This window comes from Glycine soja, chromosome 3 (assembly GCF_004193775.1).
Source record: "Glycine soja cultivar W05 chromosome 3, ASM419377v2, whole genome shotgun sequence".
Classification (NCBI taxonomy): domain Eukaryota; kingdom Viridiplantae; phylum Streptophyta; class Magnoliopsida; order Fabales; family Fabaceae; genus Glycine; species Glycine soja.
In genome coordinates, this window is record NC_041004.1 from 45,785,296 (window position 1) to 45,805,286 (window position 19,991).

Sequence of the window (19,991 nt, forward strand, 5' to 3'; positions counted from 1 at the left end):
ACTTCATTTATAATAAAATAAACTAATTAATTATAAAAAATTAGTATTTTTATAAAACTTCCAAAACACACAACTTTAATTATAAAAATAGACAACTTCATTTTTAAAGAAAAAACACTAATTTAAAAAAAAACAATAAACAAAAACAAACACAACTACTTTTATAAAAAAAAATTAATTTACAAATTAATATTTAGTAAAAATACACAATTTAAATTATAAAAAAAATATGACATCAAAAACCCAAACTTCATTTTTCATAAAATCTAAAAAACAAAATAACCAAAATAAATAAAATAATTCATTTAAAAAAAACAAAACAATTTCTGTTTAAAAAAAATTTTAAAAAAAAACACAAAAAAAAAACAAAAAAACCACTTCCGGAAGAAGTGGTTCTTCCGGAAACACTCCGGAAGAAGGGTTCTTCCGGAAAGGTCTTCCGGAAGTTTGAAACTTCTTCCGGAAGTGCGAGTCTTCCGGAATTCTTCCGGATGAACCACTTCTTCCGGAAAGTTCCCGGAAGACGTTTTCCGGAAGTCTTCCGGAAGAAGTGTTCTTCCGGAAGACGTTTGGTTACTTCCGGAAGAACACTTCTTCCGGAAACTTTCCGGAAAACGTTCTTCCGGAACTTCCGGAAGAACCCCTAAGGGGTCTTCCGGAAGACTCCTCCGTCAGCGATTTCCGCCATTTTTTCCGGCGTCCTCTCGTCTTCTCCCCTCTCGTCTTCTACCCTAGGTTTCGTCTTCTAACCTAACGTTACACTAACCTACCCTAATGTAGTGCATAACAAAACCAAAGCTAAGAAGAAGGCCACCTACCTCGAAAGCAAATGGGTCCAAGGGCTGTCGGAGAAGCTCGCGGAGGGCTGTCGGAGAAGCTCGCGGAGAAGAAGCTTGTCGGGGAAGAGAGAAGAGAAGAAGCTTTTTGCGGAAGAGACACAGTGAGAAAAAGAGAGAATGCTTCCGGGAAGAAAAAAAATGCTTTTTATATTTTTAACTGAAGGGCAAAATTGACCTTTCATTGAATTGCTGGGTGCACCAGCAATATTGCTGGGTGCACCTAGCATATCCCCAAGCGTTTTCCTTTCGGGCTAACTTGTGACTCAGCCCAAACTATTAGGTTTGCCCAACTTAATGTCTAAAACTTACACTTTACGCTGGAAGCTTAAATATTTTATCGAATGAATTCTATGCCTAAGGCTAGTATTTCACCGGAGAGAGATTAAATCACACTTTCTTCCCAATTTAATAAATACAAAATACTTATAAATTTAGGTATGTTTTTCCTCTTCTATTGTTACCCTGTTAAAAAAATTTATTTTCGGATAATCACACTTTTGACTGATGATTAATAGAATAAAATAGAACAAATTTGAGTGTGATGAAAAAAATAAATCAACACAATAACAAATTCAATAATAGATTAATAGGTAGTAAGAATAAATTTTCCCAAATTTACAATAACCTATGAAGAACATCAATAAAATATAAAACGTAAAATAAAAATTAAGAAAAACCACATACAAGAGAAGGGCATGCCTAACATGTACAACAATGATACAAATGAATTGAAGGTCTTTATAAGCATGTCTAACACCCGTACCACCATGTCATCATATGCACAAGCCACGACCAAATTAACTGCAGATAATTTAATTAGTATATATGTGCCAAACTAATATCTGGATAGTTACGATTAGTTAATGTAATTATGGTATATATCGATGTAGATTCATTTATTTTGAGTTTGAATCTATAATGGTTGAACTGTACGTATGCAGCCACATCTGACTTTTCACTTACACGAACAATTTGCAGCTAGATATATAGAACCATTCAGAAATATATGCAACTTATATAGGAGTTGGTTCCCTAATTAACTTCCCTTAATTAGTTGATCTTCTTGTCATGACAATCACCAGAGTTTGGTTGGAACTTAAGAATATTGTTGATACTCCTAAGCAATACATATAATCTAACTCTGTATATATATATATATATATATATATATATATATATATATATATATATTATTTTTTAATTTAAGTTAAATACCCTTAATTGAAGTTAATGTTTTCAGCGTCAACTTTATTATATGCATGGGACGCTAAAAAATAAACATGCAAGATAAATGAATGGACATGAATGTCGAAAAAGCGTCCTCTAGACCACTTCTATTTAGCTCCTATGCAATTTGGAATTTTGTTTAGGTTCAAAGCAATAATTATCATCATAATCGTGATAAGATATTAAGAAATAGAAATTACCTAAATTATGTTAGATTATTGGCAAATAAGGTGTCTAGATTTCAACCCATTGATTTATTTTGTCATTTCTTATTAGTTAAAAAACTTGATCCTCTATATAATAGTACTAGTTATTTTTTGATAAATTTATTTATTTTTGTATTGGGTGACAAAGTTTTGATTCACTCTGAATGATAATATATTTATTTAAATAACTTATAACAATTTTTAGATATTAATTATAAATAATGCTTTAATTTTTTAACTTCTATAGGTTGTAATAATTTGTCCTTTTTTTCACCGTTAAAATATTTATCATTTTTTTATTTTTTATTTTACATGCTTTATTATTAAAAATATTTTGATATTAAATAAGTTTAATAGCACACAAAAGTATTTTAAGATGTTATATAAGATTAATAGTATGAATGCGTGTATGCTCACACACACTCACACTATGAAGAACATATTATATCAGTATGATCTTTTTTAGTGATAATAAAAGTAATAAATAATTAATTATAACTACTAAATAAAATGTTATGTTAAATTATATTAAAATATTCAAAGAATTAAAGAAATTTAGATTTGGTGTAATCATCAAACCTTTAAAAGATTTACATACATAAAAAATCAATATGTAAAATATTTCATTCATCACATCCTATCAAATCTTAATTATATGTCACTCTTTATCAATATTTGCATTAGCTTATTATCGTTTATGATCATTATTTATTGTTATGATTATTATTACGTCTTTTTTCATCATTTTTTTTAAAATTATTAGCATAAACATTCTTTTAATTGATATTGTCATCATTATATTGTCAACAATAATGATGATGATAAGATGAGATGTCATGCTAATTTTGGGATATGTAAAATCATGACATTGTTGCCAATGTCATCAGTTAATGGTGACTTTTAACTGAAGGAAACAAAAATGATAACCAACTAAAATATTAGAGACTAAAACTAGTTAGTTTTTTGTTCAAATAAAAATTTAAAAAGTTGAAAAACAAAAAATAATTGACCTATTTGAAAAAATGTATTATTTCTGGATGGTATAGTTCTCATATAATTTGAAACATGATGTGAATGATCAATCTCATTGTCAAACTCAGGGAAAGTGTGAACGTGTTTGTTTGTCTTGTTTGTCAGAAATCGGACGTGGAAACCACTTTCAACTTTGGGAAGGTGGTTTTTCATTGGGAGCCGTTGTTTTGATGGCTACTATACCCTTGCTGCGAGGGTGCTGTGTAGTACTGTAGTGTGATGTATGGTGCAGTTGCGTCACAGAGGAGACACATGTATGACCCAGATGAATCCTCATTTGGGTGCCATTCCAAATGCATCATGACAAATGTCCTTTATGTCCAATCCAACAGCCTAGAGGAATCGAAATCAGGTAAAGATATCTTTGTCCTCAATAAATGCTCAAACACTGCCACTAGCCCGAATACATACACACGTATGCATGTAAGTTGTAACCTTTGTTTAAATCGTGCTTGCATATTCTAGGGTTTTGGGTCTTTATGTTGCTTGGTTGTTTATCAATATTGTATATATCATCATGCACATATATGGGAAAATTTTACTTCTAAACACGACGGCGCACGTATGTAATATGGCACACACGGCAATAAATATATATTCATTAGCACAAATATAATTAAGATGGACAAGAGAAACTGTCGCCCTTGCTCACGTGGGTGTGTTCAATGAAGAATTATCTTAGTTTTTTTTTTTTTTTTCCATTTGTGATTTCAATTTGTTCTCTTCCCTCTCTCAAATTTGGTCGACTTTTAGAACACACACACATTTATATAGTTCCCTATGTTTAGGTGAGGTAAGTGAAAACCAACAAAAACCTACCTACCAACAAGCTGTTTTTTTGTTTATGTGGCAACGTGTGCTCACAGTGTGATCGATATGGATCTTCATATAATGAAAGATCTTAATTAATTATAGTCTTAACACGAATTGACGATAATTCATTTATGAATAATTACGCCTTAGAAAACTGGAGAAAGGTTCCTTTCACCTGGAGATCACCAAAAAGGGCCTTGAGAAGAATTTGATTGGAGCTGAATGAACTTTCACTGTGAGAATCATAATAATTATGCAAAGGCATTTTGGATGGTGACGTAAAGAAGGGTAGGTGAGGATTGTGGGCGGTCCAAGAAATTGAAATGGATTTTGTTTCTACTACATTAGGCTATACATTTTTGGTAGAAGATTTTACCATTTGCTATTGATTTCCTCGCTGAATTGGCTTTTAAAATCGACTCTTGTGGCTCTGGTTCATTGGCAGCTGAACTCATGATTTATTTATTAACTTATCATATGTTTGTGAAACTGTGGGTTGAAAACAAACACACACATATAAACAGGAGCCAGCAAGTGATAAAAGAACAATGCCATGAATTCCCTTGGTAAAATTATATTATTATGAGTCTTAATTTGTGCTTTATATTATATTTTATTCGATCTATGCATTAATATTGACAGCCAGCTATAAGACAAAATGGAGTTGGCTTTAATACTCCACTGATTAACTAAATTACAAAGCAACATGGAAATTCAATTAATTAGGATAACAATACAATGCATGTCCGTGCTTCACTTGCATGTGTGTTCTTTATTATTTTAATTTGTTAAAACAGAGGCTAACGACGTTTATACAAGGGAGAATCACACTACAAAAAATGGCATAGTATATTTTAGCAACTTATAAATATTAAATTTGTTTTTATAGGTATAACTTTTGTTTAATAAAAGTTAAATTGTTTATTATAAACCTACACTAACATAAGACATTTTTAAAACAGAATTTCATTCTTATACAAATTAATACTCTTAATATACTTTTTTTTTATCTCATATACATATCAGTACTAATGTATCATACTAGCTATTAATATAAATTTATAGTCAACAAAAACCGTTTAATTTCTATTAAATAAAATTATACTAGTTAATAGAGACATTTTTAATGCCTAACACTTCTTTTTTATTTATTACTATTATATATAACATTGTTTTGTAATGAAACATCTTCAATTTATATGTTGGTTAATTCAAAAACTTATAAAATTATTTATTTTATTTTTAGTAAATTAAATATAATTTTAATAATCATGAAGTAGTTCCGTCCCTAAATAGAATAATACTATATACTAGTTACATGATTCATGACATCAATATTGTTTCAACTAGATCCTAAACTCTTGGAACATTTACTATATAAGCCTGTTATTTGTAAAGTAATGATCGACTGAACTTATTATTATTTAGTTATAAAGACTTTTTGATATATTATGCGAAAGATTGATTAATGACTTAAGCGGTTATTATTACTAACCCAATATTATATGTCTATTTAGTCATACAGGTTTAACCCTACAAGTAAAGCTTTTCAATGACGATATTATTAGTTAATATAATTAATCTCACATGAAACATTCATGGAGATTCATATGAAAGTGAGCTGTTATACACTTGGGTAAACTTATATAGATCATTCACGATTCATGAACATGCATGTTAATTTGAATATCTATATGTATAGGATGTCATTCATAAGGGACAAGGCTCGTACTAGACCTGCTGGCTGCGTGTGTGTTTCGTCATTCTTGGGGCTACAACAAAATCTAAATCCTTGAAATTAAATTTGTTTCCGTCCCATATACGTAGCCGGATATTGACAATTTTTTTCTCTCGTTGTCTTTAGCAACATAAGTAGATTAGTGAATTCATCAAACCACTCATCAAATTCGGTCTTCGATCAACTTTACCTATACGCGCTGAGACTTGACTTTAATCAACTAAGTCGGTCACTTTGATTATCTTACCGAATCCCTTTTTTCGAGATGCGGAGAATGGATTTGATATATTGTTAGTTTAAGAATAACGCATATTACATTACTCATACTAAGTTTTGATTATTTTTCAAATAAGTATAATTATATTATGCATAACAAAAAATAACTTCTTAATGAAGCCATGGTTTTAGCATTAGAACTGGCCAACATGCATAAGACGTCTATATCTATATACGTAAACCTAACTGGTTGCGCCTTACCAATATAATTAAGATATAATGATTATAATAAGTAATTAATCTTAATTATTAAATCTCAAAAAAATAAATGATAAAAAATGAAAAATAAGTCTAAAAGTGTTACTTTTCGACTAAGTGAATCCATCTTCTTAATTTATATTGCATGTCCACTCTATATATATACATACTCCCTGCTCTTAATTTTCTTCATACACGATAAATTATTACATTTTACAATGTAATGTCACTATCAGGAACGTTGCAAGCGGGTGCCGACCGGAGGTCTGGGCAGCTGGTCCACGGTGGTTTAGGCGCTGTTGGTTTGGCAGTTTCCCGCAACAATGAGATGTTGAAGAAGCGAAAAGAAGAAGAAAATTGACCTGTTAGTAATTAGATGATAGTGTGATTTTATTTATAAATATATATTATTGATCTTATTTGTATAATAAAAAAATAATGGTCAGATAATGCTATAAGATATTAGAAAAATAATGACTGTATGACGTTACTTTTTTTTTTTGGTTTTAAAAAAACTCTCTATTTAAGCAAAAAAATAAAAATTGTACATGTGTAAATATTCTCTTCATTATTGCGGGTTTGACTTCTGTAAATTATTCTTTTTTCACTGAGATGAACCAGCCGGCCTAATTCCAAAACAATGTGGTAGCCCTAATCACGTCCACTCCTAATTAATAATGATTGTAAATTGTGTGGCTTTACCTACTCAATATCTCAGGTATTTGAACGTCGCTGTTGGTTAGGCTTCACAGATCACAGCATTAGAAGAGAAATAAGGTGAATAAAAAAGAGAGTAAAAGTAGGTTCCAAAAATAGAATAGAAATTAAATATGTTTGATTAAACAGAAATATATATATATATATATATATATATATATAAAGAAGATGATGAGAAATAGAAATATGAGTGGACGTACATATATATGTGAAAAATAATACATACAATTGATCCTATCATTTTTAAATTATTTCTCCTCTTACAAAACAATCCAACTAATTTATATCTCTTCCCCTCCTCTCACTTTCTTCTCTACTAAACAAATCATTATTTTTGTTTTTCACATTTCTGCATATTAAGGTTAGGAGTGAAAAAAAAAGAATTATACCTACGAATATATACTTGCCGATAAAATATGATTTCTCACAAATAGAAATCCGAATATCTAAATAGGTATCCACGGTAATTTAATCGAGTTTTTTCTCTACCTATTTATACTACTTGTACTTGTAGGTGTTTGCCATTCATTAATGTACATTTACTTGAATGTCTTATTTTAATAGAGGTGTGCCTGTAAAAAAATTATGCTGTAGAGTGTAGTTTTATTTGAATTAATACTTTCAAGAGAGTAATTTTTAGATAATTTAAATAATTTTATGTTTGTACAACATGACAAATCTCATACACTTATATTTCGGAAGAAAACAAACATAAAAAATGGTTAAAGTGATTTATTTTTTAAGAGGTAGTCATGGATATCCATAAATATCTGCGTACAAATGGATACTCAACAAATAACAAGACGGATACGAACCAGGTTTTTATTCGCATAGGCGGGTAGTAACTACCCGTGTCTATCTTGTTGCCATTCTTAATCATGTTTCATTGCACCTCATCTCCCTAAACAAACACTGAAATAAACATATAAACTATAACCTCATGTCTAACAGTTACAGCTCACAATATATAATTAGGAATTGAGGCGAAAGATTATCAAGGAAAACATTTGCAATGGTGAAACTTCGAAGAATTTAAACCCCTGCTAATTAGTCTGTTACTTCATAATTTAATTATACATAAATAGACTGTTCGACTAAGTGGTAAATTAGAGTAAGTGCTTTCATCCTTTAATTTAGACCCTAAGGAACTATAGACCATCTAAGTTACTAAACTACTAACGAAATTTTGTATGGTCAATCTACTAATGTTACCTTGTATGAACAATATCTATCCATGAATCAACATATCACCATTTTGTTCTTCACGTTATATATTGTGTATCTGGCACATAGAATCACAACAAAAACATCTCAGAGTTTGATTTTTTATTCTGCCCCATTGAGTTTTAATATGTTTTTTTCAGAGGCTATGACGAAGAGCAAGTTGGTGTCTTTGAATGAGAAGTTGAATGTGTCAAAGCGTAGGTTGGAATTGCTTGAAGTTCAAGTGGGAAATGCTTCGACCAACTCTTCTGTATTTGCAACTTTGGAGTAAGAAAATCCTATATGGCTCTTAAGCACAAGTTGTTGCAATGCAGAGTTTTATACCATGTTTGACAAATATCCACACTGCCCCTTTGATCATCTTCTCTAATTTTCCTTCAATTCTTTTTTTCTGCTTCTTTAAGATGAAATTCTGGAAACTAGAATCTGGGATGAAGAACACGTACGTCTGCAAATCGATTACAAATATCTCTAAAACGTATATGGAAACTGGAGTCGGGGATCTAGAAATTGGAAGCTGTCCTTACGTCGGTTCTAAAAAACTGATGTAGAAAGAAAAATTTTACCGATTTCAAATACAACTAATGTAGGAAAAAAAAAAACATTTTTACAACGCGAGGATCTACGTCACTGAATAACTAATGTCAATTATAATTTTTAACTGTAATATATGTTTTACTTAGTGTAGTATTAGAGTTAGCATGGAACAGACTACTGTTAAATGCATCGATATTAAATTAATTACCGGCTAACATTAAATGTAAGCAAACACAAGTATTAATCTTTATTATTGTTGTCATTTAAACCTTTTACATTTTTTTTAAAGAAACATTTTAATTTACATAAAACCTAATTAACATCAACCTGATCCTCAAAAAAAAAATTAACATTAACCTAATATTAATATTGGTATCCACTTAACTGATGCAAAACACTACTCTACAACCATTTAGCGTTCACATTTTGGTGTTGATTTGGCTTAAAAAAATTATTTTGAAGTATAAAAATAATTTAATTGACATTATGTTTTTTATAAGCATTTAACTGACACTATGTTAACAAAAATAGTGACGATGGCATACTGATGCTAAATTTTACAATCATTTCACTACTTTCTTGTAATGTATATTACTCACTTCATCTCATTTTGTTTGACATTTAAGGTTTTGATACTAGAATTAAGAAATAAATTTAAAGTTTTATATTAACTTCATAAAAGTTATATCAAGCAAATTCGTAATATATTTCTTACCTTTCATATTAATTAGGTTAATTTTCTCATTAACATTTACGTTTTTCTTTTATTTTATCACTCCACAATAAATAGTTAGGACTACAATAAGAAAAAAATAATATTTCATCGATATTTTAAAAATGAGAATAACAATAAAACTTTCTTTTCGTTATAAAGTCAAAAAAATAAAATAGAGCAACTAAATGCTTAGATAATAGTCATAATATTCTCGGAACATAAGCACTAGCTCTCTCACGTGTAAATAAACACAAATACATGTATTTTTTACTGGTCAACTACGAATACTAAAAACAACAAAACTTTTCTTTCAAATAACACAACTGGAATTCCTTTTTTTTTAAAAAAAAAAAAACTATCACAACGGATTTCTAGGATTAATAGAACTCTATTCCAATGAATATATATGAGTAATTTTTTAGAATTATGAGGAGTAATTTTTTAGAATTATTTTTTATCTCCACTGTTGATTTATTTAAGATTTAATACTTATAATAAATAATTAATCTTAATCGATTTCAAAAAAAAAGTAAATGATAAGGATGAGAAATAAATTTAAGAAAATTACTCTTAAAATAAATAAATCTTCTTTATATATATATATATATATATATATATATATATATATATACGATAAGCCATGGAGTTCTAATTAATGATAGTTAATTATATCTGCCAATTAAAAGTAATTATCAAATGTACAATAAATTAAAAAGAGTAATGAAGAGGCCCCCACTTAAAATGACGAAGAGGACATGGGTTGCATAATTTCTTGTTCTCTACAGCACCCAGTGTTAGAAGCATCTCGACTACATTATCAATATAATTATGATGATCGACATCTGACAAGATGCTTATACATATAATGTTAAATTATTGATGCAATAGTAATTACAATCATCATTGTATGGGACAATTCCTTTAGTTTATCCAATGAAATTAGTTGATAATCAGAAAGGCTTCTGTACAATGTATCTAACTCTGAATCATTCAATTGGGTACGTTCGAGTTGGGTCTAACAATTTTCTTATTGGTTCTATATGATGACCAATTATTAGGCTAATTAATTAACTCTCTCTTGAGGTAAAAATAAAATAAAAAATTAAGTCTCTCTTCCATTTTATTTTGAAAGAACTCTCTCTTACATTTTGAATGACGCGTTTTAGATAAGAAAAAGAAAAAAACGAAAAAAGTTGTTTTATTTTGATTGTTTCTGTATTTTACAATGTGAATTGTTAAATTTTTTTATTATATTCTTATTTTTTATATTTATGACATTCACGTAAAATATTCACTAACTTGCTGATAATTCAACTCTATTGAAAAATCTTATATTTTTTTTATTATATCCTTGATCATTTATTTATTGTGAAGTGAGAAATTAATTAAAAAAGGAGTGCTGATAAGAAATAATCAAATTGATATAAAAAACAAGAAATATATTTAAAAATCATATAAATTCTTTAATGAAATTTAAAATATTATTTTTATTTCTTAAATTTTGTGGCATAATCTTAAAGATCAAGATATAATATAATGACTAATATAATGACTATAATTATGTTTAAGAAAATATTTGAGTTAATTTAAAAAAATATTAGTAACTGAAAAATATGTTTGACCATTTGATAAATAAGTTTTTTTTAGTAGTTTTTAACTTTTAATTTTTATATTTTATTTTGTTTTTATCCTTCAAATATTTATTAAATTTTTCTCATTACCATTTTTAAATAAAATATTATTTTTTAATAAAAATATCATATAAATATGTCATTTTTGGTATTTTATGTATTTTAACTAGTTTAACACACAATTTTATTAAATATTTATAATTTAATAAGTTAGCTTAAAAGTTTTCATGACCAACTTTCATATACTAACTAATTTTAAAGTTAATTTTGTCAAACATTATCTATATATTATTCTATTATAATCAATTATTTAATGTATCATCCATCTTAAGTAAGTATATTTCTTATCCAACAAAGAGAAACTAGTTAAAAAATATAAAAGAGAATAGACTCTCTCTATATTATATATAAAGGGAGAGAGAAATTTGTGTTTAGATAGTATTATCTTACAGAAGCGTTATCAATATATTATCTAATACACTTTTTGACTATATTCTTCTTTATTTATTGAAAATCAATTTTTTTTTTGAGTCTCACGTTATAGTTAATGAATATTTTTTCATAAATCTCAACCAATAAAAAAAAGTATATTCCTAACATTCCTCATTATATTATATAACATTGACATGCAAATTTAAAAGATATAGTTAAAATGCTAAAAATTAAAAAATTGTTATTCAAATGCTTTTAAAAAAAATATTTGAATAAAAATTGTAACCTTAAAAATCTGATATAATTTTTTTATTAATTTTATGAAAAGAAACTGCATAAATAAAAAAAATGTATAATTTAGTAAAAAATTAAATAAAATTATACTTATTATCTAGCGTGTATTAAACATTATAGGATTAAATTTGAGAAAATTCTATTCTTATCATGCTTTCATTTTGTCGGGTTTTGGATTCAAAGAAAGGCGCTAAAATGTACAAATTTTTGTTTCATTTGTCTAAGTGAAGAGGTGTTAAATTAGGGTTAAGAAATTAATTTTTGATTGAGAATTACAACCATTAGAGAGAAGATAGAAAATTCAACTCATGCACTCTCTTGACAACCATCATCCAATTGTAGCAAGAAATTGTATTTGGAACAACTGAAAGTGGAATAGTGAAAGTGAAACACCACTAAAACGAAAGTGGGTAACTATATTGTTTGGAATAGATGAAATAGAAATGAAAGTGGTTGGGATCCATTGAAAAAACATTCACCTAAAAAATGAGGTGAAAGACAGCATAATTAATTAATAGTAATGACACTTTTTATTGTTGTTTTAAAAAAGTCCTTCCTTTCTTTTTTTATTGTCTCTCTCATGATAGCCTCAATGAGCTCTCGATTAATGCATGTATTTGAGAATGTCATATAAATCGATTATGGTGTGTGAAATTGATTATTAGCGTGTTTGGATTTACATCCACATAACTCAAACATGAATCATAAAAGCAATTTTTAATTGCTTTAGGTGCATCTTGACATTAAAATTTGATCAAAAATCAATCACGGATGCTAATCTAGACACGCACTATGTCAATTTCCTTGAGTCCAATTTGCATGTGTTTATGCCAAGCATAATTGATTATACTTACATGCATAATAGATTATGCTTACAACTTACCTTTTAATTTCAGGATTGAGATAAAACAAAAATATTTTATTTTTTCTTATCTATCTAATCATTTTAATTTAAACGCTTCATCTTCTTTTAAGCCTTTTCATCTAAATCAAACAAATCTCACATTTAAGTTTCTATTATTTTTTATTTCCCTTCCCTCTGCTATATAGTTTGTTTGTTGACGTTAGTTTTGAAGGCAGGCAGGCACATGGATTCTCTGACGATGGAAAGCTTTGCAAGAATCTCTCTCTTTCTCTTTTTGTCTTTCACATTCTTCCCATAAACTTGAGGCTCAAAAACGCTCTTTGACCAACACGCGCACCCTTTAATCATCTTCTATTGTTAGCCATCAGGACCAGATTAAATCAAAACCTATATTTTTCCTTCTAAGGGAGGCATTAGAACCTACTACTTGCTTACTCACCCTCCATTCCCAGTTTCTTTCATTTCTTTTAATTAACTTTATCAATTCTTAATAATTCCATTTCTTTATCAACAACAACAACAAGAAAAGATAACGTGTGGTATAACAGTAGGGGAAAACCAATTGACTAATCATTAATATATAAACTTTTAACTAAATTTTACATTTATATGCATAATTATATATTTTAGGATTAATTTAATTAATTTGCATAATAGGATAAAATAATTCCACACTAATATTCATCATATTTATAATGTCTGAAAACTCGTTCATAATAAAATAATTATCATGATGTGAAAATTATAACTATTAACTTTTATATATCACATTTGGGATGTTATATAAAAATACACATGAAATATGAAATCAAACATGTTAATAATTAGATACAATTTTTCTGTTTAATTAGTGTTTCCTTTCATTTACTGTTTAGTTTTTTTAATATAAAAAACTTCAATTTTAAAATAGAAATATATTATACTGACAAAATTTATTCAAGAACTAGGATTTCATGCAGTGATAAATTTTTTTATAAAACTAAAAAAAAAATAACTTCAAAATAAATTTATCCAAACAAACTAAGTTCATCGATTTATTTTTTAAAATACACATATATAAAAACAAACACGTGCTAAATTCATGAATTTCATTTTTTCTTTTTCTGTATAATATAATGATAGTTCACTCATATCAATCAATTGATAAATGGAGTTAATAGGATGATTATTATAATTTAACTAGATTCCCCCTTTAATTTGTTTTTTGTTTAGTGAAATAATTATAATCTTGCCATAAAATAACTAGATGTCTGTCTCTGTCCTGTTGGGGGGTCAATGCCCTGAATAGTAACAAGTAAGTATGCGGCGTTCTTGTGAACATTTTTCTACATTGGATTCTTGGATTCTAAATGCTAATTAAGACACATGAGTGTATTCTAAATTCTAATTTAGTTTTTCATTTGAACATAAAAAATCGACATCTACATAATTATCTCTTTTTTTTTTTTACTTACAATTAGAGAATTAGTTTTATATTATTTGTCTCTCATTTATTTTGATGTTTTGACAATTTGTTTTTCATTCTATTTTGATTGTCATTTTATAATATCAATAAAATGTTAAATATTTTTTCCTATTATATCTTTAGCCATTTATTATTAAGTAAGAAAAGTAAAGAAATATATATGATAAAATCCAATTAATATAAATAATAATAAAAGACTCAAGACATAAAAAAAACTTAATTATACATTTTCCTTCTTATTTTTTACAATTTTACGAATGCCATCTAATTATTTTACTAACACATTTTGTGACACATTTTAAAATTTTGTATATTTTTCATGTCATTAGTTGGTCGGCTAACGTGTTAAATTATTGTTGATGTTAACATAATAACTAATGGGATGCTTGATGTGACAAGAGAGTTAAATTACACATTTTGTTTTTTATGTTTATTTATTTTTTCATATTTTATCACCTAATTGTTTTCGCTCTTCTTCCCATTCACTTTCAAAATTCTACAAATGGTGCTATGTGTGTATCTAAACAAATGGTGAGAAAATTCACAAGTGTCAATTTGAGTTTTTCCGTGTATTTTTTTCATCAGTAAAAATTAAAGAGAGATAATTTTTTTACAATAATTCGCAGATCTTCCACAATCAATTAAGTTTGATCCTTATAGTTTTTTTTTGTCATGAAGGCTAAATTAACATTGATATTGCAGTGCCCTTCGGGTTCCTCTCCAAGGTACCATGCAATGCTTTCACGATTTAAAATATTTTACTATTGAGTCTAACCCCCTAGAGCCTAGAAGCATTTGTTTTATGATACCGTGCGACTCGTGAGGAGCATCATTTTCGTCCCTGTAATTTGGACCATCCTTTTGGATAGAGAATTTAATTCATCAACGTTTTGTCTTTTTGGAAGAAAACTTATAAATAACTTGGTATAGAGAATTTAATTCATCAACTAATTGTCTTGCCAAAATGTGTTCAAATTGCATTGAGAAAATGAACAAAGGAGAAGTAATTTGGTATGTATTTATAAATAATAGGTGCTTTGACTGTTTCTTTTTTGTTACAATACCATTAAAAAGAATTGAATCTAAAATCTTATAAAAATTATTCAGGACTCTCTCACGTCTTTGACAACCCATTAATTAGTGTGTGATTTGTTGTATGCAAAAATTATTTTCAATATAGTGTGTGATCGGATGTCTAAACAATAACAGGTGTACATTTTAATGTTAAAAGAATCGAAGGATTAACGTTATATAAACAATTTTTTTTAATGTATATATCTTCATCTTGTAATCGGAGAGCAAATTTTCTGATATAATATAGGAGTCTTTGAACTCAAGTTGTATAAACTATAATCCTTATTGTTCTTATTCATCTTCATATTTGTTTGTTCCTGAATACATAAGGTAGGATGAGCATGGATGTTTGTTGTTTATACTTCAAAGTTAAAGTCCAACAAGGTTGATTTCGATGGTAAAAATAAGATTTATATCTCCCAAAGACATGAGTTCAAATTCTTTTGTTGATACGAGAATTTTTTTAATAGATATTTTATAAGTATTTTTATAAATGATTTTAAGTTTTAGAGCATGTTTGGTTCCTAGTCAATGATTCACATTTTATAACAAATTTAAGTCCAAATTTGACAAATAAGTAGAAGCCAGTATTTTTAGCTTCAAAGTTGATGCACACGTCAAGTGAATTGAACGTCTAATCAAATACTATATTTTTTTTAAAGTTAATGTAAGATCTATAAAGGATGTGTATGCATCTCAATTATATATGTTGGCACCCATACAAATCCACCAAGAGATTACATCAAATAACATAAAAAAGAGTAAAAAAGGATGAACAAATTAGAGGGAAGACTAGGTCAAAACCCAAGAACCAAACACGCTATTAAAGTTAATCCTAACCTTAGTAAATTCCAAATATTCAAACCATCTAAATTTTTTTTATAAAAATAAAATAAATTCAAAGCCAAAGAATTATTTATGCGTTCTCTTATTTTATTTCTTTTTTGTTTTTTTGGCTGCAATAAAATAAAATCCTAATACATACGTTCCACTTTAGTTCAGAGACTTTTACGAAAAGGATGCAAATTTTTTTTCAATTTTTTGATATGGGTCGATTTCAAATGATTATGGAAGATGGGATAAGTTTATTACAACAGTGATAAAATTTGTTATGACTTATTTTTTTATTTTTTTAACTGAAGTCATATTCAGTTAAATTTTTTTTATTTACAATTTTAAAATTGTAGTTTTACTTTCAATTTTTTTAAAAAAATTTCAAATAATTTTATTTATTTAATTATTAAATAAATATTTTTAATTTTACTTGTTATGAATTTTATTTAATATCTTGTATATATTTTTATATGGTTTTATTTAATATGTAATATATATTTTTAATATTTTTTATTTAAAATATTTTATATAGTTTTTTAATATTATTTTATTTAATATATTTTGTTTATTTAAAATTTAGATAATTTTTAATAATATTATTGAATTTGATTTGTAAAAACTAACATAATGTTATTTAATATATTTTTTATTTTAAAAAGTAAAATTTTAAAAAAAATATTAAAATATTTTATTACTAGTATTAACTTATACTTTATGAAATAATATTATTTATTTTGTATAAAATAATTTACAATTAATAATATCTAATAATTTAGTAATAAAATAGTTGTTAAATTAAAAATAACATAATACATTAATATAAAATGAAAAATACAAATTAAAGAGAAATATAAAAAGAAAAAACTATATTATATTTATTTAATAATTAAATAAATAAATTTATTTTCAATTTTAAAAAAAATGAGCAAAACAAAAAAAATACAAATAAATAAAAAATTCTAAAACAAAAAAAATTTAAAGGTAAAAAAATAAATAAATTATTTACAATTTCAAAGTTGTAAGATAAAAAAAATATATAACTTTAATGTATTTACAATTTATAATTAAAAAAATAATAACACCTGTTAAAAAAATTATAATCATAAAAAAATTTACAATTTTAATTAAAAAAACGATAAATTGTAATAAATATTATAACTTGTGGCTCAAAAGTTATAACATCCATTACAACTAATTTTATTTTCAATAATAATTTAAAATTCAACCGAAATTAAATTTACACCTTTTTTTAAAATTCCCCCTATTTCACGTGCAAAGCACTGTCCATTTTGTATCTTCCTTCACCCCTCAAACTCAAAGGGCCTTTAAAAGCTCAAAAATACTCCTCAATAGCATGCAACTTGGCATTTTTCGGGGCACCCACATAAAAATATTTTGCATGTGTTTGCCTGAGGGAGAGAGAGGCATGGCACTAGAAGCAGTAGTGTATCCCCAACCACAGGACCCGTTTGGCCATGGAATCAAAGACCCTTCTTACAACTACAACAACTTGTTAGAAGGTGGTGGAGGCAATTGGGGCTATGCAGATTTCAACCTTGAAAAAGAAGACCGAACTTGTGTCCCTTTTCTTGCGAACCAAACAGAGAATTATCCTTATGGAGAATGGAACTGTTCTCCTTCTCCACCATCCATGTTGCCTCAATTGAATATTGCATCAAATCCTCAATCTTCAGAAACCAGCAACACACAGAACAACTTAGATAGTTCAGTTTCCACCCCTGCTCGTCCCAAAAGGCGCAGGACCAAAAGCAGAAAGAATAAGGAAGAGATTGAGAACCAGAGAATGACTCACATTGCTGTAGAGCGCAACAGAAGGAAGCAAATGAACGAGTATCTCTCTGTTCTTCGCTCTCTAATGCCTGAATCTTACGTCCAAAGGGTACTTCAATTTTACATTTCCTCCACCAAAACATGCTTCTAATTTTCACTGTCTTCAAAGGGAAATCTGCAATTTAATGTCTTCGGGTTTCTATCATGTGTAATTTATTCATGTTGTGTAAAAAAAAAATGCATATTTCACTCTCTAATGTTACTTAAAATAAGTAAAATTACTTTTCCATAACTAATTTGCAGCTAATTAGTTAAGAATTAGTCAAACAAATTAGGATCCAAATACCCCTCTTAAACATCATTGCTAAATTACATGTGGCACAAACTTGAAGCTACTAATTTGCATTATTTTTTACTTCTTGAAACGGGTTTAATTTTTCTAAAAAAAAAGAGAAAGAAACGGGTATAATTGATTGTTTTCTAATTTAATTCTTTGAGGAATGCAGGGTGATCAAGCATCTATAATTGGTGGTGCTATCAACTTTGTTAAGGAGCTTGAGCAGAGGCTGCAATTTCTTGGTGCTCAGAAAGAGAAAGAAGCGAAATCTGATGTCCTCTTTTCTGAGTTCTTCTCCTTTCCACAGTACTCAACAAGTGCCAGTGGTGGCTGTGACAATTCTACAGCCATGAGTGAGCAAAAGAGTGAGGCTCAGTCGGGCATTGCTGACATAGAAGTGACAATGGTTGAGAGCCATGCAAATCTCAAAATAAGATCCAAGAAACGGCCAAAGCAGCTCTTGAAAATTGTCTCCAGTTTGCATGGCATGCGTCTCACAATCTTGCACCTAAATGTTACCACAACAGGGGAAATTGTCCTCTATTCTCTTAGCGTTAAGGTTTGTGTTACCTTAACTTTCTCTTGTTCTTTTCTTTCCCAATATACATTAAGGTTTTAAATTGTGGTCGAGTTGCCTTTACAATTTTGATGCAATTCTTGATATCGTGAGAAATTACGACAAGATCAAAATAATTCTATAAACATTGATGTTATAATCAAAATCGTGATCGCCAACTGTTTTCTAAAACCTAAGTATAATACATGTCTTTGTAAGCAATGAAAAGTGTATATAGTTTGAAATTTTTCTTTTAGGTGGAAGAAGATTGCAAGCTAGGATCAGTGGATGAAATAGCTGCAGCGGTGTACCAAATTCTGGATAGGATTCAACAAGAGACAATCTCGAATTAAGATCTGAAGTTGAGCTAATTTGGCCCAATTTTTTTAACCTGATCAAGAAGACCTTATTATATTTCTTTCTCTTTTTTTCAAGTTGTACCTAATTATTGAAACGGCTGTGGATCCTGTTGTTATAATCTACTGAAGCGCCTTGATCGATGTGGGGGTCCTTGGAGGCAGTTTTTGGTTTATTCCTACTTACATTGTCTTTCTAGCTACCTCTATTTTTTATCCCTCTCTCTCTCTCTCTCTCTGTACTTTGGGTGGAGAAGGTTGTAGTGTATATTGTATTGTGCTTGAGACACATTCAAGTGCTCTCAGCCAATTCTGTCTACCTTGCTTTAACAGTGGTAGGCCATTTCAATCTCAAACACTAGCCAATTTGTCAAGCCAAAATGCAGAATATCTCAAAGTCACTTTGAGTGAAAAAGATAGCCAAAGATATCAGGAGATTCACACATACTGTTAACTGTTTAGTCCATATTATTTTTCTCCCTTTTCTTTGGTTGTTACAAATTTTACTGCTAACCACTACCAGTTAAAATGAAAAAAAAATATATTACATAAAGAAAAACCGAATCTTATATTTGTTATTATCTCTTCATGGACAATAGCTGGAATAAGATAAACATCAATTAAGATTCATTAATAAGAGATCTGCTTCTCTTTTATTGCAAGGAATAAAATAGACATACGATTCTGATTTCTGAAGATTCTTCAAAATTCCTAATGTTATCTAATTATAATCTGCTATGCGAAATGTTATCATTTATCAGAGTTTCTATTCTGAATTTATGATGATTTGACTCAAACATTATATTATATTGCTCTAGTAGATTCTGTAAAATT

General features: G+C 28.1%; 1 protein-coding gene across 1 annotated transcript; it reads left to right on the top strand.

Annotated features, from left to right (window-relative positions):
* The first annotated feature begins 17,455 nt into the window (after nucleotides 1-17,455).
* Nucleotides 17,456-19,638, top strand: LOC114407626 (transcription factor bHLH94-like). The gene is made up of 3 exons (XM_028370805.1): nucleotides 17,456-18,017; nucleotides 18,415-18,804; nucleotides 19,059-19,638. Exons 1-3 carry the CDS (start codon nucleotides 17,472-17,474, stop codon nucleotides 19,152-19,154), a joined length of 1,032 nt encoding a protein of 343 aa, XP_028226606.1. The 5' UTR covers nucleotides 17,456-17,471; the 3' UTR covers nucleotides 19,155-19,638.
* The last annotated feature ends 353 nt before the right edge of the window (nucleotides 19,639-19,991 follow it).